The sequence below is a fragment of the Oreochromis aureus genome, linkage group 4 (assembly GCF_013358895.1).
Source record: "Oreochromis aureus strain Israel breed Guangdong linkage group 4, ZZ_aureus, whole genome shotgun sequence".
NCBI lineage: Eukaryota > Metazoa > Chordata > Actinopteri > Cichliformes > Cichlidae > Oreochromis > Oreochromis aureus.
The window spans coordinates 4400197-4427627 of record NC_052945.1 but is presented as its reverse complement, the minus strand read 5'-3'; the positions used below and the strand labels follow the sequence as shown (position 1 = coordinate 4427627).

Here is a 27431-nt window from a genome sequence, read left to right as displayed (position 1 = left end):
ACTTAGGAGTAAAAACAAAAGTGGGGAGGTGAGCATGGGTCCCTTAACACCACTGCAGAAAATAAAGGTTTTACGGTCAGATAGTTTTAGGTTGTTTGTGGCTGGATTTAGCCGGCAGTGCAGAGAAAATCCAGGGTGAATTGCTGAGCTAGATGCTGTCCTCTGCGGAGAGTCTGGGAGGCTGAAAATGTGAAAAAATACCTCTGGGTTTAATGGAAATGGAATGAACTAGACTTTTTTAAAGACCCACAGACATTTGATTTAATACAATTGCAAATCTAGCACTTGATTTCTAGACATGTGTATAAACGACCCCGGGTTTATCAGAAATATGACTGATCCTAGATTTCACTCAGTGTGACAGTACCCCTGTAAACTTTCAGTAAAAACATATAAAAAGATGCTAGTGATGGACATTTTGGAGAAATTATTTGTCAGAGGGGAGTCTGAGATTGCAAGTTCCCAAAGAAAAGACAAAATGGATTTGACAGTTGTGATCACACACGTTGTCGACTGCAACTCGAACCATTTTGATTTTTATTTAGACGTTTGGAAAATCAGAAACATTAAATGTATGCTGAATTATCCATTAGTAATTCCTGCCTCCAGTGAACCTGTGAATGCTTTAGAAAACTAAGAACTGCACTGATTATAAGGCAAAGCCCAGACTGGGCCTGGTTGCCTGGAGCAAACAGAGGGAACATGGACTGAAAGAATCACGATCTATAAACCAGCACATGGTGTCACATAGCTAATGAACTGCAACTGAAAATAAAGACTGTAGTTTTAAATGTGTTGATGCTGAAAAAACGTATTTTTAAAAACAAAGATTAAAAGATTTAAAAAGATTCAAGTACATGAAAAAAGAAAACACAACCAGAAGAGTAAGATAGGTTTCTGCAGAAATATGCCGGGACCATCGCAAAGCCACTCAGTCATGCCTTTATTCACTCCGCTCAGGTGTGACAATTACAAAATTAACCCCAATTTACCTTTAAGGCTCGTGAACTGCCACTGCACGGCTTGTAGGGGCGTGCTGACACCTGGAACAAAGAGATCTTTTGTACTCAGGTCAGCCTCAATCCGCTTCCTACAATATCTCCATACAAACTTTGTGCATTCATGTGAAGGGTCTGCCACATTTAGCGCTGGTCCCAACCAGCTGGCCTAAACCAACCAGCTCAAGTAGGTTAAAACAGTGAGTCTACACGTGTGAAGGTGCCGAACCTGTTTTGTGTCAGATAAAGAAAAAACTCCACTCACGTTGTTTTCCTTGGCCACACATGGATGCAGAAACTGAGACTGAACATGCACGTTTGGGTAAAATCATTTGTCTGGTTATGACCTACGTAAACACCTTTATTGTTCTGGCGTTGCTGATAGTTTAAAGGGGTAGGAGGAAAGAAACCTGAGATTACCCACCCCTTTATTTAAATATTGTTACTGGGGAATTTTAAAGACACAACTGAGAGCTTAAGTAGTTAATTGAAGACAGAGTTAATAGAAGTAGCACTATTGTTTGTTTTTCACTGTCTGAATGAGGCGCTTTTGGCAATGATTCAGGTGCTGGGCAAGAACAATTCCATTTGAAGTCTCCAATTAGTTGAATTGATTCCATGTTAAGCTCGGTCACCAGAGACAGCCAGCGCAAATAGAAAATGAGGTGATTGTACCTCTAATATTTGGGTCAGTGCTGCCTCGACTCAGAAATAAAATACATCTGTTCCATTTCAGCTTTTCTTCTTACATCTTTTTGTTGTATAATTGCCTTAATCCTTTTACTTTTTGCTTCCTCGAACTAATATTAATGCTTTCAGAGTGTGATACATACAGAGAAGAATCAAAGGAAAGGGATAGAAAATAGCTGGTGTTGCATTGTATAATGCCGACCATTACCTGCGCCTGCAGGAGCCAAAGAGACTATCATGACTCACTTTAGATTAGAGCAGGCTTCTTTCATTGTTCCCCAGGGCAACATTCATCTTGTGGCAGTCACCAAATATTGACTGTAATGGTGACAAATGTGGTCTGCATAGTACAACGCTTTACAGCTCCTGTATAAGGCCAGTTCATTACTAGAATTCATTATATGTGCAGGACAGACCGGGCAATGCTGCAAAATTTGAAAGGCACCAATTTACTTTTAACAATATGCAAGGCCTCCCTAATCCCTCACTATGCACCTCATCAGTGAAACGGATGGCTGTGAATATAGAGCCTATGAATCTTTAACCACCTCTGCTCCTTTCATTTGTTTTAGAACACCCCAGTTGTACAAGTTGCTTCGCTGGCAGAGCTGAAATTCAAAGTATAAGTTCTGGAGTTAATCCCCGGCTGGGTGCCGTACCTGCGCAGTCATCTGGGTCGCCGTGCAGCAGGTGACATTTCGGTCCCGATCGCTCGCAGGGCCCTCAACGCTCCTTTTCATTATCAGGAGCTCCAGTTAGCTGGATCCCGCGGTGTCTCGTGTCGGTTTATGTAACTCGTGTCCCGTCTGCGTGGACGGGCTCGCCGTACAGCGTGCTACACCCCGAGCCTCTTGCGCTGCCCTATTTAAGGGGGTATTTTAAGACTTCCCACACGGGTTCATTTGCCCTTATCTCCTTTTCAAGTTCAGCTGTTTTCCTCTTGAAGCATTCTTCAGTGTCAGACCACAGGAAGGAGCCCGAGGTAATTTACACACCATTGTTATAATGAATTAGGAGCTGCGTGTTAGAAATGGGATGGGTTTCCTGGTGTATTGTAAGAGGCGCTCCAACGAGTCATCAAACAGCAAATAGGTCATCGGGCTTGTATAGGTAAAGGTTGGCTGTCATATTGTTCAAGTAACGGAGACGGATAAACATCGGTTTCAAACATGTTGGAAGTTTGTTGGTAGGAAATGAGACCGTTCTCATTTAAATTTGGTCAGAGCTGCTGGCGTCCCAGATATGTGTACAAGGTGTCCTTTGGTGTCAGTGCTGTAAGGGATAACACCTCCACCTCCTCACGTGTTCACTGCATGTTTTACATGTTACACGTCCCTTGAATCCACTGGATACCCCAAAGTGTCAAATTCTGCACCTACTGTGTTTGCCTCCGTGTCCATCTCAGTGTTGTCTCTGTCAGCTTATTATTGGTCCCTCTTGCTTACTTTTTGATTTCCTTTGGACTCGTCTCCATTGTTCTCCTCCCAGCTCTTTACTTCATCTGTTCGACATGACCCTTCTCTTCCTGGTGTCTGTATTTAGTCAGTGTATTCTCCCTCGGTGTGTGTCAGGTCAGAGTCTCTACTCCTTCTCCCTCCTGAATCTTCCCTGTTGTCTTTCATCTGTTTGTGTCGTCTTTGTATCGTGACTCTTCAAGTCTTTGCGTACTGCAGATTTTGGGTTGTTATTTTGAACAAAGTCCTGACAGTTTTGTGCTGTGTGGATTGTGACAGCCTGGACAGGCTCGTTCCGCTGATGCCCACAATTCCCCTCGGTGTCTGTTTTTTGCTCGATTTGCAGGGAAACCTTGTTTGTCCCTGTGATGCCACTCGTTTGGTGTGGAACATGAAGATGTTTGTCTTTCTGGGACAGGACCTGTGTTGGTCCGTGTGGCAGTTTCTGACCACAACGTTAAAGTTCATAAAAGATTAAATGTAAAATTTGTTTGAAAACTAACATTTGAGATTTTTTTCCTTAATTTTTTGACAGATGTTTGAGAGTCATGCATCCACATGTTCACCACTATTGATTTATTGGTCATTCAGTGTTAAGCAGTGATTACATGATGCAGCTGATGATTTGCTTTTTTTCTGCCATCCTTCTTTTGTTTATTGCTTCCATCTTCCTCCATTCATTTGTTCCTTCTTGTTTGGCTTGTTTATTTCCTTTCTCCCTCTCTTCCTTCGTTCTTTTCAGTCTTCTCCCTTTCACCTCCTTCTCCCAACTTTCTTCCTTTTTTTATTCCTTCTTTTCTGGCTGTCTTCATCCTTCCTTCCTCCCTAACTCTAATCCCTCTCCACTGACCTTTGACATGCATGCGGACCATGTATGAGTAAAGTTATGTTTGACGAGTTGATATTCGGTTGAGTGGAGCTCAGCAGTGAAACCTGGACGTAATGACGTGACCCAGCAGTGGCTCTGTATTTTTTTTTTCTAACAGCCATTTTTATGTCTTTATATTCTTCACATGAAGGCAATTTCAATAATGCTCCACTCAAACGGCAATGAAATCATTTTAATGGCTTTTGCTCAACTTTCAGAGAAATATAATTAGCAGAATGTTATTTGAAAACACATTTCACTCTGCGACGTGTTATTTCTGCCTCTCTCCACAACCTGGTGTAACAACTTCTCAAACTGGCTTCACTCGCACGATGATCTCCGCTCGGATTTCATTCATCACAAACTGCACACTAGGAAATAATGACGAACTCTGAAATGTTTGTGCTTGATTATTTTAATCTGCAGAGATGATGATAGGTTTCCAACCCTGTCAGCAATAAAGGGGATGTGCCTACTGCTTCATAATGGAGCCTCTATTTCACACGGTGCTGATCAGCATTTCTGGCAAGTTGGTGGAGACCTTTTTATGACTGCATTTAAATCTCCACCTTCAGCTGCTTGAAATCCGTCAGTCTTATTGATTTGTCAGACACTTTTGGCTGTAGACACTCTCTTAATTAGATAAAATTAGTCTCTGCTTCAGTTTGAGTCATAATTTTTTATAAATTTACAGAATTTAATAAAAACATCTGCTAACTTGAAATCAAAAGTGATGCTCATTAAAGAAGATTTTCATGCTTACCATCATTTTTTTATTCTTAGATTCTGCTAGCACGATAGACTGATTGTATGATTCTCAGTATAAAATCATCCTTATTAGTCTTAGACAGGGTCTTGTCTGAAACAATCTCTTCCCTCCTTTAAGGTCACCTTCCTTTTAATGGCTCGGGTACACTAAAGTAAAACAAAGACAGCCACCTCCTTACAAGCAATAAAAATTAGTGATTGCCAATCAGTGCAATTCATCTGCAACATGTCTGTTTGAAGCAAAGAACTCGGCTCAGCTTGTTGCCAACTGATTGTAGTCTGGTTACATTTTCTGTTTCAGGTCTATGAGCCTCTCGTGTAACTGTTGCACGAGCCAAAGTTTTTCTGACTGACTAAAGGTTATACCTTAAAGGCCGGTCCGTGAAAATATTGTCACATTCAACCGGTCCGTGGCGCAAAAAAGGTTGGGGACCGCTGCCATAAGCCTTTTATGGCTGAAGGGGTAAAAATTGAGCATGCAGGGCAGTCTGAACCTCCCATGGGCGATTTTTACATATACCAACCTCATGACTTGAAACTTTGGCCAGAGTAATATGAATTCACTGCTGTTTATATATGACAGTACATAAGGGAAAGCATAATAGGTCCACAATAATGTGTTACTATATAAGCAGTCAGGGTTTCCACCAGTTGTTGGACTCTTTCAGCTCCCATTTAACCACAAAAGCACCTGTAATACCGACATGTTGAAGCAGAAAAAGGGTACTCCCCAAACCGTGTTACAAGCTGTGCGGTCTAGTGTTAAGATTTCTCCTGCCCAAAACCATTCAAGCAGACTTGAAGTACACTAAACTGTACTTTTTCCAAGAGTGGAAATAGTTTCAAGCTAAAATAAAATATCCTGCTGCTCAGTCATAGCAGCGACCTTCATCATGGAGCAGTTAAAAATGCAAGGCATTGGCAGGAGTTCATTAGTATCAACTAATCAATCCCCTGCAGACACTCTGATTTATGCTTGATATATTTTGCTCTGTGGTGCAGCACACTGGTGCCTCCACCCGGATTTGAACACACTCGTTTATCATCAGCAGCTCTCACGCCTCCAAAGCTCTTGTTTTGTTATTAGGTTTGCTTGTCAGGAGCAACAGCAGACAGTGATAGACACCTGAATCTCTATGTGGATTCCAGTCATGCAATGCCCACCAGGATTTCATCTCCGAGCAGTCATAACCTTTGCAAGCTCGCAGACAGATGTGTCTGGCACCCAAAATGAACAGAAACAGCAAGAGGTGGAAAAACGAGGCACCGTGAGAGCTTGTTAGTGCATCACTCTGTCTTGTGGGAAGCGCCTGGACGTTGTTTGTTCCCATATTCACAGACTTGTGTATTTGTGTGTGTGTGTTTTTAAACTCCTTTACACCCCATTTTTTTGAGTCTTTTCATCTCTCACTTTTGTCTAGTTTCAGTTTTTATTTAGTTTTCAGGCCATCAAAATGCAATTTCCTGTTTTTAAAAAAATATATATATAAATAAAGTGCTGTCTGTGCGATCGTCACACTGTGTTATCCACAGGCACGTATTTGCAGTAAACACATAAAGAAATCTTTGCCTCTGCTAATGCAATCTTCTTTCTGAGTAAATAATATATTTTAGGTTCAAGTTTTGAAAGAGAAAAAAAAACACATGAAAAGTGAAGCAGCTTCTTTCTGAGTCTAATTAAAACACATGTTTGGTTAGAGGCGAGACAAAGCATTGAGAGACATAAAAGCAAAGATCAAAATGTGGCTGGTGGAGGCTCCCTGACAGCAGGAGTCTTCAGATAGACGACAAGAGGTTGCAGAAATTTCATTTACACCCCCCAAGATACCCGAAGGCACAATGCAAATCAGTCTTACAAACTGTCGCTTGACTTTAGTTTTCTCTTAATTTTCATCTTTGAATGGATACCCTCGTGCTTATCGTGACTCGCTTTTGTGTGACTATACACTTGGCTTTCTGCAATAAGAGCAGGGTCCGTTGTTAAGGTTACTTAAGGCGGAAACTGTTTCGTTGAGTCTACATTTAAGGTATTAAACTGAACAAAGCGAGTAGCTGTTTGTAAGGGGAGGTGGTTGAGGGTAGAGGGAGGCATAGATGTTTTTCATTTACTACCGCTCGGGAAAACAAGCCTTTGCAGATGGATCTGATGTCTGATCGATTTGGTGAATAAAAGAAGAAATGAGAGCCACTCAACTTGTTTGAGGTTTTGCTAAGGCTTAAAATTTATTTAGAAATGTGAGGCTTGTCCACATCATTGTATTGAGAACATCTGGGTTACTGACTAAACCATAGGTTAAGAGAGATATCTTTTTTAATCCTATATGTTGCTAAATTTTCTTTTTAAGCACTAATTAGCAGTCTTCACCCAATTTACAAAGCTCACTAGATAAAAGAAAACCTAGTGTAAGACCACAGCAGTGCATTAGCCATGGCATAAACACCAAACACACCCTTTAGGTATGTCTATGCCACACCTTTAACCCTGAATTTCCATGAAAGAAAAACAATAAAAAAGCAAATTCTACCATTATTTCTCTAGTTTCTCAGAAAGAGCAACACATCAAGCTACTACTCTATTTTACCTTTCTTCATCTTCACCTCTTTGATATCGCCTAGGTCAGAAAATGTCTGGCATCCCTTGGAGGGTTGCATCCATCCTTCACTCTCACCTGTGTTTTCTCTTTTGTTTGGCAGTGTGGGATTTCTTCACCTGTGCATATGGCAGACCACCTATTCTACCCTTATCTGTTCACTGACCCTTCCTTTTGTAAGAACCAGACATGTCTTCAAAAGCTCTGATACAAACTTTCATAGACATTCATTCTCTTTCAATCCTTCCTTTCATCTCCGGCCTCTCACCTGCTCCTTATCTTCCCTTGTTTCCTTTACTTCTTATCTGATCTCAGCCTTTTGAAATTCAGCCTTTCAGATTTTGGGTAGAAAGGTATTTTGATTAACCAGAAATGTTCTCTTAGTTGTGTAATTTGTTTTGTTGTTGTTCTGATTTCACTTGGCTTATTTCTGTGCTGGTAGCAACATTGCAGCTGATGAGTTTTCATTTCCTCTGTATATTTGACACCTGCCTCAGGTCAGAATCATATTTCAAGCAAAAGATTATGCATGAGAAAAGACACATAAATAAGCAGTTTTTAAAGTCAAGTTATATAGCAATACCATTTTACTGTACACATCCCTGCTGTTGTCTAATTAGTAGTCACTCCTGCAGTCAGCACCATGGGGGGTGCTTTGAGCTTGGGGTAGACAACCAAACGCTGTGGAGACACAGAGTATAAAAAGACCTCCCTAAGAAAAGAGTCAATTAACTTGCTTCATAAAAGGACTGCCGTGTTGTTACTTGGCATTGTAATTGTCAAATTGTTAATGCCATATGTTTACCTTTGTAGTAGTGGCAAAATTACAGGGTACAGGCTGCGGTTATACAAAGACTGAGCACAGTGAGGAGTGGCTTTTTTGTAACAGAATAACTGTTTTCACTTGAAGAAACCTTGAAGCAGGCGATACAGTGGATCCAGAAAGTACATATTCTGGTTTTGCACTCATTAAGTTGGTAAAACTGATGGTTTTTGATATCAATCATCATGTTCTCCATATATTTATATTTGACATATATTATATATTTGAACATAGTGTATTCATTTCATTTTGGTGCTGAGAAATCTCTCAAAGTTGTAGCCCAAGGAGTCACACAGGGTTCATGTTCATGTGTCAGTTGACCGAGCGTTCACATCTGAAAAGTGGAGCCAGTGGGAATGATGCTCATTTTGTATGTTCATATTTACAGTCAAATGGATTATAAAACAGGCTCTGCTCTAAGGCAGGACAGCCTGTGGGTGCGCAGTGACCCTCAGCTTTTCTGTAAGATCCACTCCTCAACTGTCACGCCCAACTTTAAAATATCAGCCATGACAATCTTCAGGCTAAGGCTTCAAAACAGGACGTCTCACACTGACAGGTGACAGTACATTCAACTTTTATATGTAGTTTATATGTTAAACCTGCCAACAGGACTTGAAGTGTGCATTTGGAAACTTCTATATAATTTTGTTCTTTTAAAATATTTAAAATATGACTAAAACGCCTCTGTCAGTGCGCCCCAGGGTGGCTGTGGCTACAATGTAGCTTGCCATCACCAGTGTGTGAATGTGTGTGTGAATGGGTGGATGACTGGATATGTAAAGCGCTTTGGGGTCCTTAGGGACTGTTAAGGCGCTATATAAATACAGGCCATTTAAAATATGACTATACGACTAAAATATGACTACACGGTAACCATCATAAAATATGATGGTTACCGTATAGTCTTAAGGCTATTACACGCGGAGTGAGTTGCAAAAAAGTGACACAAACTTTTCATGTAATCCAATAAAAACATCAAAGTGTACTTGGAAATAAAGTTAATCAATATCAAGCAATGATGAGCTGATGTTTCTAAAGAAGAAAAGGAAGAAACCGATTCTGGGTTTATCCACTTCTCACGACAAAGAAGCAGCTGGACATAATTCATACCTCAGCTGAGGAAGCAGAGGAATCATTTCAGAGAGCTGATGGACCCAGAGCGGTGTCGAGCTGTGTGTCTGAGGTAAAACAGTAACTAGTTGTGTATCACTTTATATTAAGTACTAGTGCACGTTTTGAGCTACAGCTCACCTGTTGCAACATGCCGTAGTCTGATTGGTCACATCTGTTCATATACATATATATATATTTATTTATAAATTTATATACTGGCTGGATTTAGTCAAGTGTTATATATTTATGAAGTATATCCCCATACCTGAGAACAAATCTGCTAAAGAAGACAAACACATGTTAAAAATACACATTACACCACCTAAAAAAAGATTCCACACCTAAAACTAATAGATATTGATCGTCATGGCAGGTGTAAAAAAACTGACCCCTGACATTTTTAAAAAGGGTTGGCACATTCATTGTGTCTAATACTAACACTAATGGACAACATGGATATGGCACTGATGTCTTTATGCATCAAATTTGGTCAAGTTGAGACTTTATAGATGCAACAGTCCCACTGACTCATCATAAAAAGTCGCTGTTTTAAATTTTGATTAGAATTTTGATGGGGCTGAAGTTAAACTGGATTTCTGCTGGACTTTCACATATCTCACTCTTTCCAGGTGATGGTGCGGGGACACTGAATGTATTCAGTTTGGCCTTACAGTTGTGGAGATGTTACTGATAAATGAAATTACAAAAATAGCCTAGAGCATCAGGAGTTAAGGTCAGCGAAGATCACCTTGCTTGCTTTAAATATAGCAGTGTTAGTTAAACTCTGAGTCATGTGTGGCTTATATTCATCTCGACCTCCTGAAAGAGTTTATTCAGACTAAATATTTTCAAATTACAGCTGTTGTCTTTAAATATCAAAGCTCAGGGTGTATTGGGTTTTATTAAATGTCCCATATTACCTGCAGCTGCCTGATACAGGCCTGTGAAACAAGTTGTCATTATTTTGCTTGACACTTTGAGTCATGCAGGCCTGGAAACCAGTCAGTGATCCCCTGCAAAACTCCAGCTGCTAGGGAAAAATGTGTGTTCCCTCGCTGGTTGGTGAGTGGCTGCTGGAGGTTGCTAGCTGTCACTGCGTGAAATTAGCTTACCTCCTGGGGATTGCTTTGGTCACTAGTACATTGTCACGGTCACCAGTAGTTTGCAAGTAAAATGCAGACTTGGTGCAGCACTTTATACTTGTTTCCAACAATATCACCAGCATTGAGCAACCCCCCATGACCCAGTCAGGAAACATACATTTTGTCCTTACAGTCAGTCAAACTTGCAAGGAAAGCCCACCAGCTTCATAAACTGACCACACTGTAGATATATGACACCTAAACTTTGTGAAGATAGCTTTTCTTTAAATAGTGAGTGCATCAAACTGTTCATGAAAAGGCTGTACGAGGCATAAGTCAGTCAACTTTATACTGCGTGTGTATAAAATCATCTCATGTGACAGCTGGTACACCGAGATCCTCAGCAGCTCATGAGTAAAAGTTTCTAAGTGTGTCAGAAATATTACAGTACGTCAAAGGAAATCAAGGATCATTTTGACCCGAGGTCGAACCTCCTGCCAGCCACATTTTGCACCTGCAGCCAAGTGGCAAGCTGCCGACCTTTTGGGCTTAAAGCCAAAGTTTTAATAAGTAATCTGACTATGTACCTGTTGAGGCGCGACCTGACTGCAGGGCATGTTTGACACAAGGCTGCACAGGGTGAGCAAATGGTCTCTTCAGGCAGGGCCAGTAAAAATTAAAAAGCACAGCAGGGAGAAGGAACAGAATTTTGATCTGAAAATTATGAATGCACAATCAAGATATTGTTGCTCGTTGTTATGAAAATGGGGTTTGTGGCATCTATTTTAAAAGGTCCTCCTGTTTTGAAACCATTTGGGTTTGTCTTGACATTTCCGAAAGTCCCACTGCGCTCAGATTTTAACGAGTGCTGGCATTATCGCTCGAGTGTTCATTTGAGATTCTTATGAGGGTGGTCGATATTGTGGATGACAGCACCTCATCAATTAGGCCTGTGGCCTCTGCAGTCACTCTGAGTATGCAACTGAGAAAACACAACATCTGACTCCTTACAATCACAAGTCTTCGAATAAACACTGTGAGATGCCATAGCAGCGTCTCTCCACACATACGGCCTCACAGCGTTGCGCCGTCATTAATTAGCGTCATCATCTCCGATTGTTTACTTGTCGCGAATGATCATTTAATTAGGTAACTTCAGATGGAGGATCCAAATATTATGGATAGATTATAACAAGATCAGTGCCAAACGTCTCCGGCAGCAGCTTAAAGAAGCTGAAGCTCTGTAGGAAAAATATCAATCACATTTATATGTAAATAGATGTAATTATCTGTTGTAATCATCGCACATTACTCAGGAGGCAGCGGAGGAACGGGCGCTTGTTGCTTTAATTCTGTGAATGTGACATAAGTGTGAAGGAGACAAAGCAACTCAAAGACATGCAGGGAGCCAGAAAGGCTGTAAAATAACACCCACTTACACTGAAGCCTCCCGAAAAAAGATCATCTCAGTCGTCAGTAAATGGCAAGACACTGATGCTACTTTTCAAGGTTAGCCTGGCAAATAAATGGCCTAACATACACACAGAGTAAAAGCCTCACAATGCTAGTGTAGAAAATACATTAATATACTCCAGTATTTATTTTCCCTCTGACACAACATTTAGAAAAAATGTAAAGTTTTAATATTAACAGATATTAGCAATGGTTGAAATCGTGTGAACTCTAAAGGGGGTTGCTTTTAATGTTAAGCTGTAGTGACCTGTTGAAGTATAATTAATTAATTAACTCTGTTTTCTGACCAAAACCTCTAAAAACCCATTGCAGTCGAAATGCACAGCACTAAACTGGTGACCATAAAGCAGCAGATTGCAGGTAAAGAATCAGATACTGCATCGAAAGATGGAGGGGACCAAGAACAGAGCTAAAAAAGGGAGATAGCGTTAACCTTAATAATGCCACATGAATGTTTTTTCTCTCTTTGGATATCTGAAAAGACAGATGGCTTGACTTATCATCTTGCAGTAGATAATAAAGCACCTATTCCCAACCTTCATGCTGTAAACTGAAACATGGATACCTTCTGCTGACCAACTAAACCTTTCATCACAACAGTGATGAACAGACAAAACTGAGAATTTGTGATTTAAGGTCGACAGCGGTCTAAGAGGACCTCCCGGTGACCAGACATCTCCTCCAGCTCACACTTGGTTAAAACAGGAGCCACACACTGAAGATGTGATTTAGGTGTTACTCTAGAAATTGTAACCCTGTAGTTGATTATAGCTGAATGATCTTGAAGCTTTAATCTTGAATTTGTTATGTGATAAGTAGAATAGAGATGAGAGAGCCTCTTATTGAAGAGTCTTGATTCCTTCAGATATCCCGCAAAATGCAAAGTACAGAGCACATTCCCAGAATGGGAGCACAACCTTGGCACAGAAGGAAATATTGTGCATAAACACAGCTTAGTTTCGTCCCTCCACACCTATGTGTTACTGCTTTTTGCCCTGCAGGCTCTGCAGGTATTTTCTTCTTTCTGTTCAAAAGTCACAAGGTCACAGGAGGAGAGGGAAAAACAACAGCCTGCGCCTCCTCTTGACTGGAAAAAGCATGTCAGGAGCACATGATGCATCCAAGAGCTGTGACACACGATCCCTAATCAATACTGGAGAAACAAAGATCCTTGGCCTCGTGGGCCCCTGGTGGGAAGCCGTCATGTAATGCCAAGACAGTCGTCTCGGTTCTCCGGTCTGTTCTTTTCGGCGAGGAGGGAGAGCTCTTTGAAAACAGACCAACATCTGTCAGAACTATGGGCACAACTGACAGACTGACAAACAGCTAAAAACATACTAAATCACTGGAAACAGTGACTGCGCTCGTCTGTTTTCAGAGTGTGCAAGTGCACATCAGAGACTAAACAAAGAGCATTCTTCAGCTGTTTGTTCAGAGCCATTTTCTAGTTCACTCTGAAGCTTGCGTGACGCCTGACTGCGCAGTCGTCACTGATAAAAGTCTAAACTTGCACGAACTCCAATTAGCTGTAACTAAAATAAAATGCATTCCCAAATTGAAGGGAAAGATGTAAACATTTAATTTTAGTATTCCGTGAGCTCTCTGTTAAATGCCAACGAGCAGATGAGGCTGCCTCATAATTACAAAGTCATTAAAAGATCCCAGTTGCAATTTTCCAGTTTGTGGTGTCTTGACAAAACCTGCCTATTTCTCCTTCATTTCATCGTTTCATCAGCCTGCTTATCAACAGTTGCTCTGTGCCAAACGACCAATGTAATTACGGGAAAACACGGAGTGCAATTATGGAAAATAACTTACTGGATAATTTGTTTTTTGAATACTCTCCTGTCTTTCCTTTACATCAATGATTTCCTTTACATCTATAATGAGAATTAAAACGCTTTGCCAGTTTTTACTCATTTGCTTCTGTTCATGCCATGAGCCTTATTAAATTCAGCTTTTTGCTTGAGCTATAATCTGTCTTGGTTACACACAAAAAGTCTGTAAACATCCTCTTTGGCATTAAAAAAATAAAATCAGCAAAAAACAATGGGCCAAAAAGTTCAAGCTAAAACTGGTAAAACAACTGAACTGAAGAGCTGCAACGAGCAGGAGGTTTGTTACTAACATAACTACAATTTTTTTGTGAAATATAATGTTTTTTATTTTAATACATGGTATGCCCAAAAGTAGCCGGACACAGAAAAATATGTGAGGGTACTGAATGTTATACCTAAACCACAGAAGAAGAACTTAGTCCAGGGATTTGCTTTAATTCCGACAAAATAGTAGCAATCAGGTCTCGCCAATTAAAAGCTCGAGGAACCTTCTGAAAAGTGAAGCCAGTGCAGAATTCCTTCTAATGACCACCAGGGGGAAACAGCATAAGTCTGTGGGAAAGTTAGCATTTGGTTCACTTGCTTAAAGTCCTCTGTTTACACTTTACTGGTCTCAGTCACAGGTTTGAAGGATAAAGCAGGTTATGATTGACATGTTGCCAGCCTCTGAGTCTACAGTGCGCCTCAGTCTCTCAGTCAGTACCATCCCTCGATCATTACACCTGGTTTAAAACAGCAAATAGAAAATCAGCTTGGGACTGTCACAGTGGCTACATCCATCTTTTACATACAGTCTGTGAGTCTTACAATGAAGGCTGCATTTTAACTAATACTGCATTAAAAAAAAAATCTTTCAGGATATAGTTTCAGAATATAGTTTCATCTGAACCAATGTAGCTTGTCTATGTTCTCGCTTCCTCTCCTTCAGCCTGCCCAACTTTCCACAGACAGAAGACGCTAGAACAGGAATTCAGCATTGCTCATTAATTACAGCTCTCATTAAATGTGGTCATTTAATGAGAGCTACTCTGAAATGAATGCAGAGGTGTCGGCATTCTTGCTTCTGAGAAGACACTGCATTGATGCAAAGAAAAAGTTCTAATAAAAAGAAATCTTTTGGCAGAATCATTAACGATATGTGCACATTCTCGTGTTTTTAATGAGGTCAGTGCCTGAATGACGGTTCAGGTACTCATGTTCAGTTTGTTGCTATGCTGACACGGCGAGCACACTTTTATGAAACATAAGACGCCAGTGACTTCACGATGTCGCTAATTTCGATTCGCCCAGTGTCAGCGCTGTGGGACTACCATCCAGCAAAGAAGGAGTTAGTATCATAGCTGTGGCGTCCAGAGTTCGGTGTCTGTCCCCTGTGGGGAGTGAAAAGGTCAGTCTGCTTTCCAAATATCAAAAGCTGCACATATTATATATTTCTATTATAATCCATTACACATTGGATAGCTGACTTAAATTTGCTTAAATCTACTGTGAACCTTGTGAACCTTCATGGATCTTTTGCTAAAATGGATTTTCCTGGAACATCTGCACTTTAAACACTCACACTAAAGGAGGACTTTTGTGTATTTCTGTAAAAGCATTGCACTTTTTGCTCCATTAAAGCTGGACATTCTGTTTCCAGTTCATCCCTAAAGTGTTGGATGGGGTGAAGGTCACAGCTGTGTGTACACAAGTCAAGCTTCTCCACACTAAAGTGGGAAAAGCATTTGTTTACAGGGCTGGCTTTGTTGAAACAGGGAGAACAGCTAACAAAAAGATCCCCCAAAAAACACTGGAGGATGTAGCAGAGATTTCTCTGCAGTGGAGGAAAGGATGCTCCTAAACCAAGAAAAACAGAGCCGAACTAGAAGTGGATGGAAAGGAGTGTCGAAGGAGAAAGCTTTTGGTAAATCTGTGGGGTTGGGGGACGGTTTGTGAATACGTTCTTCAGTAATCAGTTTCCCTTTTGGCCAGTTGCAAGCCTGTTTTTGTTTTTTATGTATCTGTGTTTGTTCCAACCTCAGCTGCTTACTTGGATTCCTCAGGTTTCCTATCCGTTTTCAGCCTTCTGGTTCATGGAGTCCTCTATTTCACGGCAAGGATAACGGCAGCTTTGTGTGATGTGACTTCTGACATATCGAAGAAGACATCAGATAAATCTGTGCTTATCCTTGTTAGTAATTCACAGACTCCAAGAAGCCGTGCTCCCCGAAACACCATCGGTCAAGCTCGTGGCAGCGTGTGGGTAAGGCTCCGAGACTTTGTGTGGATCGCTGCTCTCTTTTGTTCATTTCTGGAGACGTGTTAATGTTAGAGACCGGCATTTAAATAAGCAAAATGAAGCAACTTTCCTTTTCACCACAGTACCATGTGAGATGGAAAATTAACAGATTTGTCATCAGCAAAGTCACTGGTGAAAGGATTTCTTTCCATCTGATTTCAGTCAGATGTGGTTTACTTGTAGAATGAAATAAGATTAAGTCATGTGCACAGAGAAATGCTATAATAATGCTGAGTGCAGAAAGTGGAAAATGATACAGAGAATTTTTAAATACCCGGTATGCTGAGATGAGCAACAACCTTCCAAAACTCATCAAAGATGGGCTGCAGCCAATGAACGACTGAGAGTTGCATGCCTTATCTAAAGTCATTCCTCTTAATGTTCATGAAGTCTAACTCTTTGTAACTTCATGTGTGTCCTCCAAGAAAATGTCTGATTAATAAGCAGCAAGTAGTTTATTTTTTGGTGAAAGAAAGAAGGAAAAAAAAAAACGTTTGCACCACCAGCTGGTGTTGTGAAACCATAAAAGATGGATGTTGCTTCCGAGTCTGAAAAGTGAAGCTGGGAGTGCAGATTTAAAGCAGGGGGGCCTTAAGTTTGTGTTCTTTTAATGGCTGCCAGGGGGCGAGGCCTGTTTTGACCTATAAATGCTTTTGTGGTAATATTATAGATGCAATCAGTCATTTTGGATCATATCTAAAAGTAGATTACGGTCTCTCCAAGAGTAAGAAAGGAGGATTTTTCCGGGTACGCATTGGATTTACCCCTTTGTTCATACTGTCTATGCTTGGAAGGGACAACAGTTAAATAATTATGGGATAACACGTCTAGTAGATCATAAGCTTACTGACTCACATTTTCATTTCTCTGATTCTGTGTTTTAGTTTTTGTCTACATTTTTTAGTTTCCTCGGTGTTTCCATGTCTATTCCCTCTATTTATGTCTGTCCCCCTGTCTGAGTTGAATTGTCATTTGTTTACTTTCTTGTTTACTTTCTGGTTCATTTTAAAGGTTTACATTCCTTCAGTGTAGTTTCACCTTGTTTGGGTGTTGTTTCCTGTTTTCTTCTGTCTTGCTTTGCCCCTCCACCCATGTGATTGTCTTGAATAACTTCACCTGTGTCTCGTTCCCCTCCGGTCTCCACTCAGCCCTGAGTATTAAATGGTCCTGATCCTATGCTCTTCTTTGTTCTTGTTGAGTCAGCTGTTTTTCACCCTCATGTTTCTCTCAGTTTTCTAAGCTTAGGTCCTGCTTTTTTCTCCCCTTCCTGTTTCCTTTGCCCTCGATTGACTTTTTTGAATTTAGTTTGTTTTTTCCATCTCTTTGGGTTGCACAGTTTTTCCTTCCATTTCTGATGAGCCCCCAAGGAAAACAAAAAAACAGCACTTTACACAACAATCTTTTGCCTGTATAACTTTTAAATATTTCTACCTTGTTAGTATTTTCCAACCTGCCTCAGTTTTCTTAGCGTAGTGCAGTAGTGCATATACCTCCCATATGTATCCCCTATATATAGGTTACTGTTATAAAAAATAGACAGATTTAAGGATCCACTCATTAAATATATGTAAAACTGTGCCTGTCCAAAAAGTGGCTGTGCAGAGAAGGCATTCAAGCAGGAATGACTGAAGTCATTTGTTACAGGAAACTAAAGCAATTACAGGTAAATATAATCATAAAACATAACATAATCATTTATATATATATATATATTCATCTATTTTAAGCCATCGGAGTGATGTTACTACTACTACTACTTCCATCCAGTTTAAAGGCTTATTAAGAGTTTGTTTTAGGGTCACTGTTAGAATCAGGTTTAGACTAGACACTTATTTGTAATGGTTAAGCCTAGGGTGAAAATGTCAATGAATAATCTGACACAGATGTCAAAATTAAAATGTCTATATGCATGTGTTTGGCCTTCCTCCTACACACAGAGTGGAACAGGTAGTGGAAACATTGGTAACAGCTTTCAGCCACAGTATGAGAACAGCTCCAACTGATGTCAGCAGCTGAAATACACCTACTCAGGTCTCCAGCAACACAACCGCCAGGTTTAAAGCACGCTGGATGAATCAAATAATGAGATTTATGGACAGACAAAGATTCCTGTGACTCCTGAAGGACATACACAGCTACAACATTATCTTCCTACTGGTCTCGTACTGTATCTACGTCAAAAGACACTGGCATCACAAAGAGTGGTCACTGCGATATTGGATCTAAGAACTATCAAGCCAGTTTTAAAGTCTGCAAAGAGGCAGTTTTGTGTGACCGTGAACTGTGGTTTGCTTGCACCATGACCTGGGGTGTCACGACACCAGTGCCCAAGAACACCTCTCTACAAAGTCAAGGCACTCCTGCCTTTGACAAAACAGCAGAGGACCAGCTGGAAATTTAAATGTAAGCTGTAACGGTAGTTGAGTCACATTAGGGTTTTAAGGTTGACCAAAGTTGCTAATTAAAATGTGTAATTTCTTTAGTTCAGCTTTGATGAAGGTTGTAGAGGAAATCTGATAAATGGCATCTGCAGAATTATGTAATTGTCCTCAGTATAGCAGAGGAGTAAACATGACTACTGAATTTAATATCCAAAGCATCTCATCTTGTCTGGTGTCACATTAAATTTTAGTTTTCAGTCTCTGTATACACTTTTTTCAGTTCATTTTGGTTCGATTTGGGCATTTCTTCCGTTTTTTTCCACCAACATCCACAAATAACACAAGTGGGCTCACATAAGTAGTGCTCTTTTCATGTGTTGCGCTATATGGTTAGTCAAATTGCCTGACTTCACTTTTCTAGTTCAAAAAAGCTGCATTAAGAGGACTATTTAAATTTATTATATGTCATTAATAAATTTGCAGTTGCCAAATACACAAAATGTCTCTAAACTGCTTTTTGGGTTTTTTACAGATGTAATTTCTCTGTGTCAGATTGAATTATTACTAACACTTTACAATGTATCCATCATAGCTTCCCTTTACAGATACATGAGAGCTTAAAATCCTGAATGGCTCTAGTAAAGAGAAACTCATCTTCCTCTGTAAACTGGCCTCTCCGTCACACATGCATATGTAGAAGGGCAAAATGAGGTGATCTGTCCCACCAAGTCCACATGGTACTTCACACTCTGCCAGCATAATGACATAGCATGGGCTGTCTCGGTAGCCAGCGTCTGTCCATCAGCTTCCCCCAGAGCGAGGCGTTTAAAATGGATCTGGGTCACAGTGGGATCCCCTCTGTCCACCCGCTGGAACCTGGAAGCATTCGGTTCATTTGTGACAGATCTGCCTGAATTACTACAGCCAATCCATGTGACACACTTAACTGACAGTGAGAGCTGCTGCATTATGTATTAACACCTAGACGGTGTGTTCTTTTTCAGTACACGCTGATGCATTCAACATGCCACTATCTCTGTGTGAATGATAAAACTGACATTTGCTCCACTTTTTTGATTCCGTACTCGAGTGACTGCTGTTTAGCACTTTAATAACAGGTGCTGTAACGGGTTTGAGGATTGCTGGAGATAAAACCTGAGAATTTCCTGTTAAAAAGTGACACATGGATTTTACTTTTTATACAAGTACAAGCTTTTTCATAGAACGAAGAACCCAACAACCATATGACCCCCTGTGAGCAAGCACTTTGGCGACAGTGGGAAGGAAAAACTCCCTTTTAACAGGAATAAACCTCTGGCCGAACCAGGCTCAGGGAGGGGCGGGGCCATCTGCTGCGACCGGTTGGGGTGAGAGAAGGAAGACAGGATAAAGACATGGTGTGGAAGAGTGACAGAGATTAATAACAAGTATGATTCAATGCAGAGAGGTCTATTAACACATAGTGAGTGAGAAAGGTGACTGGAGAAGAAAACCTCAATGCATCATGGGAATCCCCCAGCAGCCTAGACCGATTCAGCGTAACTAACTTTGGTTTTCAGTCACTTAAACATTTTTTTAATGGTCTGTGATCTTTTGCTGATATTCTATTTCTCCTCCTCCTTTTGGGAGATGACAAATTAAATAAAATGCAAACACAGGACAGTAAGACACTGAAATGACAAGAGAAGAAAAATCAAAATCCACAAGAGACTGATCGTGAAAAGTAAGAGAGCTGCTGTTACCACCAGGTTAATAAGCTGAAACATAAAGTGAAGGCTGACACAAGAGTTTGTAGAAACACTGGAATTATTTTAAATTACTCGACAACTTCAACTAAAAATGACATCCTAGAGTATGAAGGCATGAAGTGGTGTCTGCCCCAAACCAACCTCAGCCATACTTTTTCGACCATACCTTGTCAGGTGTAGACAACTGGGAATTAAGCCTTGGCAACCCCCAAAGACTCTGCTGTAACTCCAATTGCAAGGCGAGTAGGGGTTGCAGAGGGGTGTAACACCCTATAATGGAGTACAATAACACCACGCCCATGTGTGAAAATGAAAAAAAGAGTATTAACTCTATTGTCAGTACAACACAAGGAGACATTCCCAGACCTGCCCACGCAGATGAACTGACAGCATCCACTGGCTGTGGAAGAAAAATGACATTTGTGCTTTCAGAAGCTGTTAAATACATCAACGAGTGCAATGCTCATATTTTACTTATCAATTTTATGTATTCATATTTAATATTGAGTAAATGTACCTTCAGTAATAAATTATTTTATCTGTATTATTCTCTCTTTCTACCTTTAGTCTGAGGCTCTTCTCTTGTTAAGGCTCATTAGTTCCAGTAAAGGGAAATTTTCATACAAGATCATTTTAAACAACGCTGCGCTGGTGACAGTGGCAGTACAAACCTTTGGTCCATAAAGGTTTTCATTTATTTTCACATTTTGGTTTTGAAGAACTCGACTGGTCTGCACAGTCTCAATCTGAATCTGAGCTTTGCTAAAAGCATCGACTGTCAGCTGAGCTTTAACATTCAGTGGTTAAATAAGAGCAAATCCCTGCAGTGTTTTCCAGAAGCCTGACGGCATGCAGCCCTGTGGCAGCTGGGATAGGCTCCAACCCTCCCATGACCCTGAATTGGATAAGCGGAAGAAAATGGATGGATGAATAGATGTATGGTTGGATAGACTAATGGCAATACCTTTGCAGATGGGTGAAGACTATTAATTTTACCCACATGTTTCAGTATATTTCAGTAGTGCATTAAACTGCCAGGTTTTTTATGTAAAACAGTGTTAAGCATTATCTATGTAATGCATCTGTAGTGCATCTGTGCACTGCTGTTGCAGCAGACTGCATAGCCCTAAGAGTTTTGATGTGTTGTCGTCCTGCTGGGTTTCAGGCTTTGGTAAAAGAGGACATCTTTTAAAAGGCTCAGCTTTGCATGACACACTTGATGTTCTCTAGTGGGGGAGATTTTCTTTTTACTTTTAAAAACAAAATACTTTTTGCATCAAGTTACCTTCATTTCATTTGGTAATGCCATTAATTCTTAATATGTAGCAGGATTCTTTAGCTGTCAGTTTATTTGAAGGCACAGACTTTAAATTTCATATATTAGATGTGAGATATGACCAAACACATCTAAAGAAATAGAGACTCCAGCCTCATGAGTTTGGTGTGAATGAGCTCCATGCTCCATGTTGCCATGCATGGGACTAGATCAGATTTATTTTTTGTATGTGTTTTTTGTTCTCAGTTTAGTACCAGAGTCACTGCACAATACTGGCGATCCCATTCATATGTATATAAAGGGATCACACACATGCATACTCTGAACCGGAGATTACCTCAAAGGGAAACCATCTTTGCCGGGTGATAAGCTTTTGAACCTTGGCTAAACACTTGTGGTACATTTTAATGTGTGAAATTTATCTAGAGGTCTGTTTTTCTGCTCTGGGGAAAAAGCAGTTTCCCCAATTACTCAGATAGTAAAAGGTTGTTATTTACTTGGTACAAAACCGCTTTCATTTCCCGTTCATAGAAGGGTAATTTAACTGGGTTTTCTATAGCTGCTATAATTGGCCTCTTGATCAAACCTGTGTGACTGGCAAACAGAGTACAGCTGCAGGGAGGACGGACCGAAGACGTGCACCCAGTCAAAACAGTTTAACTCTCAAAGCCTTTACATTCAAAATCTGACTGTCTGTCTAAATGTAAAAGGGACTCCACCAACTCCACATTAAGGATGTTAGCAAAAGTCACCATTTGTCTGAAATGTCACAAACTCCCACCGGCAAATAAACATCGGTGACCTACGGGCACTGATCTTTCACAAAGGCAGAACTCAAGCCACTGTTATCAGTTCAAAGCCTCTATAAGAGCTCACACACAGCTATCAGAGCTGTGCTTTTACTGCCTTATTGAATGATAGATAAACATATTTAAATGGAAATAAGCCACAACTGCATAACCATGAGTTGTATGTTGTTCAGGAAAAGAAAAAAGATATAATTGAATTAAGGCAATATTTTCACTTATTGGAATTCCCATTGCTTCTCAGTGACAGAGGTCTCACAACATATTGCTTTGTTCTATAGCCAACAAAACAACACATTACAATATTAGCGCAACATCAAGTGACACACCTGCCGCAAAGATGGATCACCGTGAGGTGTAGCCGCTTCCACGTACCCAGACAAAGTGACTATAATCAATCATCTTGGTAAAGCGCTGCTAAACAGTGGATTCTGTCAAATGGAAGAAACACTTACAGGCTCATAACTGAGCAGTGGCAGTTTACTGCTCACTTGAGACACTGAACAAATCAAAGCTTTCATGTCTGGGGATATAGCGAATACTGACTTGAGTGGATGGAAGGGCTGACTGATACTCTGCTGAAATAGAGAACAACATTTGTCACGTTATTATAGAAGAGCCAGTAGTGCTGAACTCATAAAGGTCAGTTTTTCACTACTTCAACACTGCGGCATAGATAATGCATAAAGTGTAGTGACTGTCAAGGCAAAGCAAGGTTATTCATATTGCACAGCAGCTATGGATGGCCTGTATAACATAGTTGTATTATTTATTGAATAGGACCGATAGAAGAATCTGTTCTCAGATTCTCAGTCTTCTAAAAACCCCAAAACAAAAATTGGATCCCTTGAGCCATGAGATACGTTGACATTTTCCATAAGCTGTTGTCAAACAGGCATATTAACGGTATTATAACAGTAATTAGATTCCAGTTGTAACCATCTTATTTGTATTTGGGCTGTACACCTCATGTTTGCTGTGCTGCTGACTGGTTTAGTTTAACTTGGCTTTGTAATATGTTTTTGACTTGATTGTTACTACTTTTGAGTCGGGTCAGTTATTCTATATATTAATGCAATATGAATAAATCAAAAAGGGCTGCTTTTTTTTGGCTTTCTTTGTGTCTGCTGATTTTGACACACTTTTATTTGCTTTTGTTCTTCTCGTAACAGGAAACCACCACCATGACTACCAGCATAGCCACCTGGACCTGACCGCCCTGACACCTAAAATGGGTAAGAAACTGCTTGACTGCTGATGTGTAGTTACAGGCAGAGCCAGTGTAACCCTAGACTGATAACGTGATATACTCTTTTTAGTTTAGCCTGATTTCATGGCAGTCATTGGCTTCATTTTCCAAAATGATATGCATTATTATCTCTAAGTGATAGAAAGCCGAGCAATTTCTGTGATAGACTATTTCCAATTTCAAAAACAAAAGTATGCCTTTCACAGGGAATTTAAAGTACGAGGAGCTGATAGAGAAATCCTCGGAGAAAATGAAAAGCAAAAAGTGTGATAATCAAAGGATCGCCTGTGCAGTTTGCTCAAGTTATTGAAAACCCAGTTACTCTTATAGCATCCCATCTATTTTTCTAAATGTGATTTTCTGTGAAAGGGGAGCAGCCCTTCACTGTGGAATTACTGAACGGTTCTGCATCTAAATGGCTGTGAAATGAAAGAGGGAACCTGGATTTTTAATTACTTACAAAAATCCCCTCTGTGATATTCTAAAACTGCAGAGGCCAGTGTTTTGTGTCACTGTTTCAGGTTAAAGTTATCGTCATTGAGTCATTAAACAAAGTTTTTTACCATTAACGGAGCGCTGCCATCCACATCCTGCCTGCGCTTGTCTGCCTCTTAAACAGGGCGGCTTTTCATGGGAAAATGGGTTTCGAAAGTGCTTTCAGAACCAAATAAAACTCTTCAAACAGCACTTTTGAAGTCTATTTAGCTTCTGATGAGGATCATAGCTGCAATGCATAATTCAAGAGTTGCTGGTTTGGACGTTTTTGTTAACCCTTGGCAGCATTCCTGCAATATTGTTTTTGACCAAGGGCAACCTCTAGTTTGAAACATACTGTGCACATTGATTGTTATTGATCCTTTCTTTCTCACTTGGATTTGTTAGCCCACAGACAAATGAGATACGGTAAGTAATACACATACACATGGTGTTTATGTGTATCTTTTCATCAGTTTTTCTTTAACATAATTCATGTAAAGTAGCAACTGAATTCTTTTCCTGCACACTGAGGGTCATTATTCTCCTTTTCTTTCCTTTTGTTCAAGCGCTTGTGTATTTTTTGCAGTTGCAAAACTTCACGTTGCTGCATTACAATCCATGACCTTTAGTCCAACCTTAAAATCTTTTCTTCACGCATTTTTTTTCTTTCCTCTTCCTTCACTCAACCTAACCGGCTCTATCTACCCCACAAACCCCCACACACACTTTCTGATTCTGTGAATGTCTCCCCTCTACACCATATGTTCCTTGATGTTGTGTGTCCCTATCCTCCTTGCTGCAGTAGTTGCCCGGTCCTATTTTTAAATCCAGCACCCGCGTCCCTGCCTGAATCCCAGCCCTTTCCGCCCACCGCGCCTCCTGACCCGTGACTGGGCGTCCTAAATTCTGAAGCCACAGGAGCTCTGTGCAGTGCAGGGAGCTGTAATGGTGTCATACATATCACAGATATCCCCAGATGAACTGTTAAAGGCATGCGATAATGATCTGTCGTTTGAGCTGCTTAGATGCAGTTGAGTGACGCAGTTTCCCGCTGACTCAGAACTGCAAAGAAGACAAATTAGTCATTTCATTGAAGCTGCAACTTCAGTAAATAATATCCTTGAAATGCCTTGACACAAAACCCTCAGCCTTACCAAGCAAAGCGCTCTTTGTTAAGCATAGTCCTTTCTAAAATACAGCCCATTCTGACTTTTTAATTTTTAGTTCAGTTCAGTCAAACATGTTATCTCTTCTTTTTAAAGTTCTGAGTATGTTTCTGTCCAGCAAAGGAAAATTACATTTTCCAAACTGGGATCCCCGTCTGAGAAGTTCTTAGAGCCAGAAGTAGCCATGTTTAGACAAAAGGTTGAAGTGTAAACTATCAGCCAATCCCAGCAAGCTTGGTTCACATTATGCATCCATATACTTTACTGATGCAACCAACAGATACACTATATGGTCAAAAGTACTGAGCTACCTTTACATTACACCTTCAGAAGCTGCTCAGCAATGGAAATCTATACCATGAAGCTCCCAGTGCTCAGTTCTGTGCTGATGTTAATCCCAGAGGAGTTTTGGAAGTCTGGAATTACTGGTGAATTTCATGCACCATGTGCCTCAGCACTGGTTGAGATGCTGTGGTTTCTAAATGTTTCCATTCTGCAAAAATACAGTTTACAGTTGACTGTGGAATATCTAGTAGGAAGGAAATTTTGTTGCAAGAGTGGCATCCTATGAGAATACCATGCTCGAATTCACTGAGTTCTATGCATACTTGATTTTTTTCCACCAGTGGCAGTAGGAGTTTTGTCCATAAAGTAGTTAAGGCTGGCGCACTGGTAGCTATTGGTCAACAAATGTTGAAATGAAAAACAAGGATTTGTAAAGTTTTTGGCAGAATTGTTCATCTTGAAAATGAAATACATGTAGAGATGTTTGCCTGGCCATGCCAGATTCCAAAAAACAGGACATCACAAGCTGAAATGATGCCAAAGTTCACCGAGAAGTTGTGGCTATTTTTAACAAGCACCACAGTTCAGAAGAAAAATGACAGTGATCATTTGGAGCGAGCCCAAGTTTTTGGCATTTCAGAGAGAAATAATGCAAATATCTTAAGGATATATTCACGTATACCCAAAATAAACTATCCAAATGTCACAAGAGAAAAGATTTTCTCATCTGAATGGAGCCATGTACCAGGCTTAAATATAAAAGGGTGAGAGTGACTTTGAAAACAAAGGGAAAGAATCAAGAAAAAGTTGCAGACAGACGCAAGCAAGCAACACTTTTGACATTGATCAGAGGAAATCTGTGCATCTGAAATCTGTGCAACATCATTTCATGAGTGGATGGAGGAGGAACAAGGAGCATATGGAGTATAAGACAGAAACAGCTGGCCTTTTCTGTTACTTTTGACTTTAAAACAGCCCAAATCTGACCAGCATGCACATCAGATATGGCGGGTGTAATTACAGTGGTTTTCCCAGTTACCCGTGCCCACATTCACATTTTTAATACTCTAACTTCCTGTTCAATGTCTCAGTTATTTATTGATTGATTGATTGATTGATTGATTTTTTACCAAAAGTTGAATAAATTCCAGCAGCATGTGTGAAACAGCCCCTAAATGCTCTGTAGTCCTGCTCAATCTTTCTCAACGCACATTTCCCACTGCATCACTTTCCTTTCCTTTTCCCTCAAGTAAAGACTCCCAGTGTATAGCCCATCCTTTTGACTGACTGTGTGCTGACTGCAGTGCACCACTTCCTCCCCTGTCCCCTGTAGAGCGACCCCAGCGGATGAACAACATCCTGACCTCAGCCACGGAAGCCTACGACCTGTCCCTCTCCAGATCCTTCCAGAACCTGAGCCATCTGCCGCCCTCCTACGAGCTGGCCCTCAAGTCTGACTTAAGTAAATACTTTCCACAGATCTAGCGAGTGGTCCTTCAGTCGTCCTCCATCGCTGTGTCATACCTGATACGCTGCAAAAACACAGGCGATGACATCACCCTCATGTCGGGCCTGTGCATTAGGGGTTGTTCGATTCACCGCGCCAGGCCTGATGAAACATCTCAATGACCATTACAGAGACATGCATCATGATAACTACCTCCAGATGTTTGTTGGCTCATCATACAGATAGTACTCTCACTTTTCACCTTTTTAGGGAAATAAACTTTTTAAAATGCATGACAGCGCGCTCAGAGGCTCCACACTCATTCCCATCCACTCATCTATCGGCTCATAGACTGACATCTAATTGGCGTGTAATTTAGTTCCATCTGTGGCCCATGTCATGTTGCTAATGTCTCTTAATGACATATTAAGAACCATTTTTTTTTTCAGCTCAGTGGCTTCTATACAACAACTGGATGGCACTTTAATGTCTCGCCAATACTGCAGTTCATTATCCTCATGGTGACATTTTCAGTTTGATGATAACGTGGATGCTGCTTTAACCTCCTGACTGGTGCATTGTCCACTGGTTCATAGAATGGTTTCATGTGATGAGTC

The 27431-nt window shown here is 40.5% G+C and overlaps 1 protein-coding gene across 1 annotated transcript in view; it reads left to right on the top strand.

The window, feature by feature from the left end:
• LOC116314287 (protein shisa-6) overlaps window positions 1–27431 on the top strand; it is an 80838-nt gene that overhangs the window by 47107 nt on the left and 6300 nt on the right. The window contains exons 5-6 of the mRNA XM_039610619.1: window positions 23363–23425; window positions 26701–26829. Of these exons, the coding sequence (XP_039466553.1) occupies window positions 23363–23425; window positions 26701–26829 (192 nt within the window). The remainder of the gene's footprint in view (window positions 1–23362; window positions 23426–26700; window positions 26830–27431) is intronic.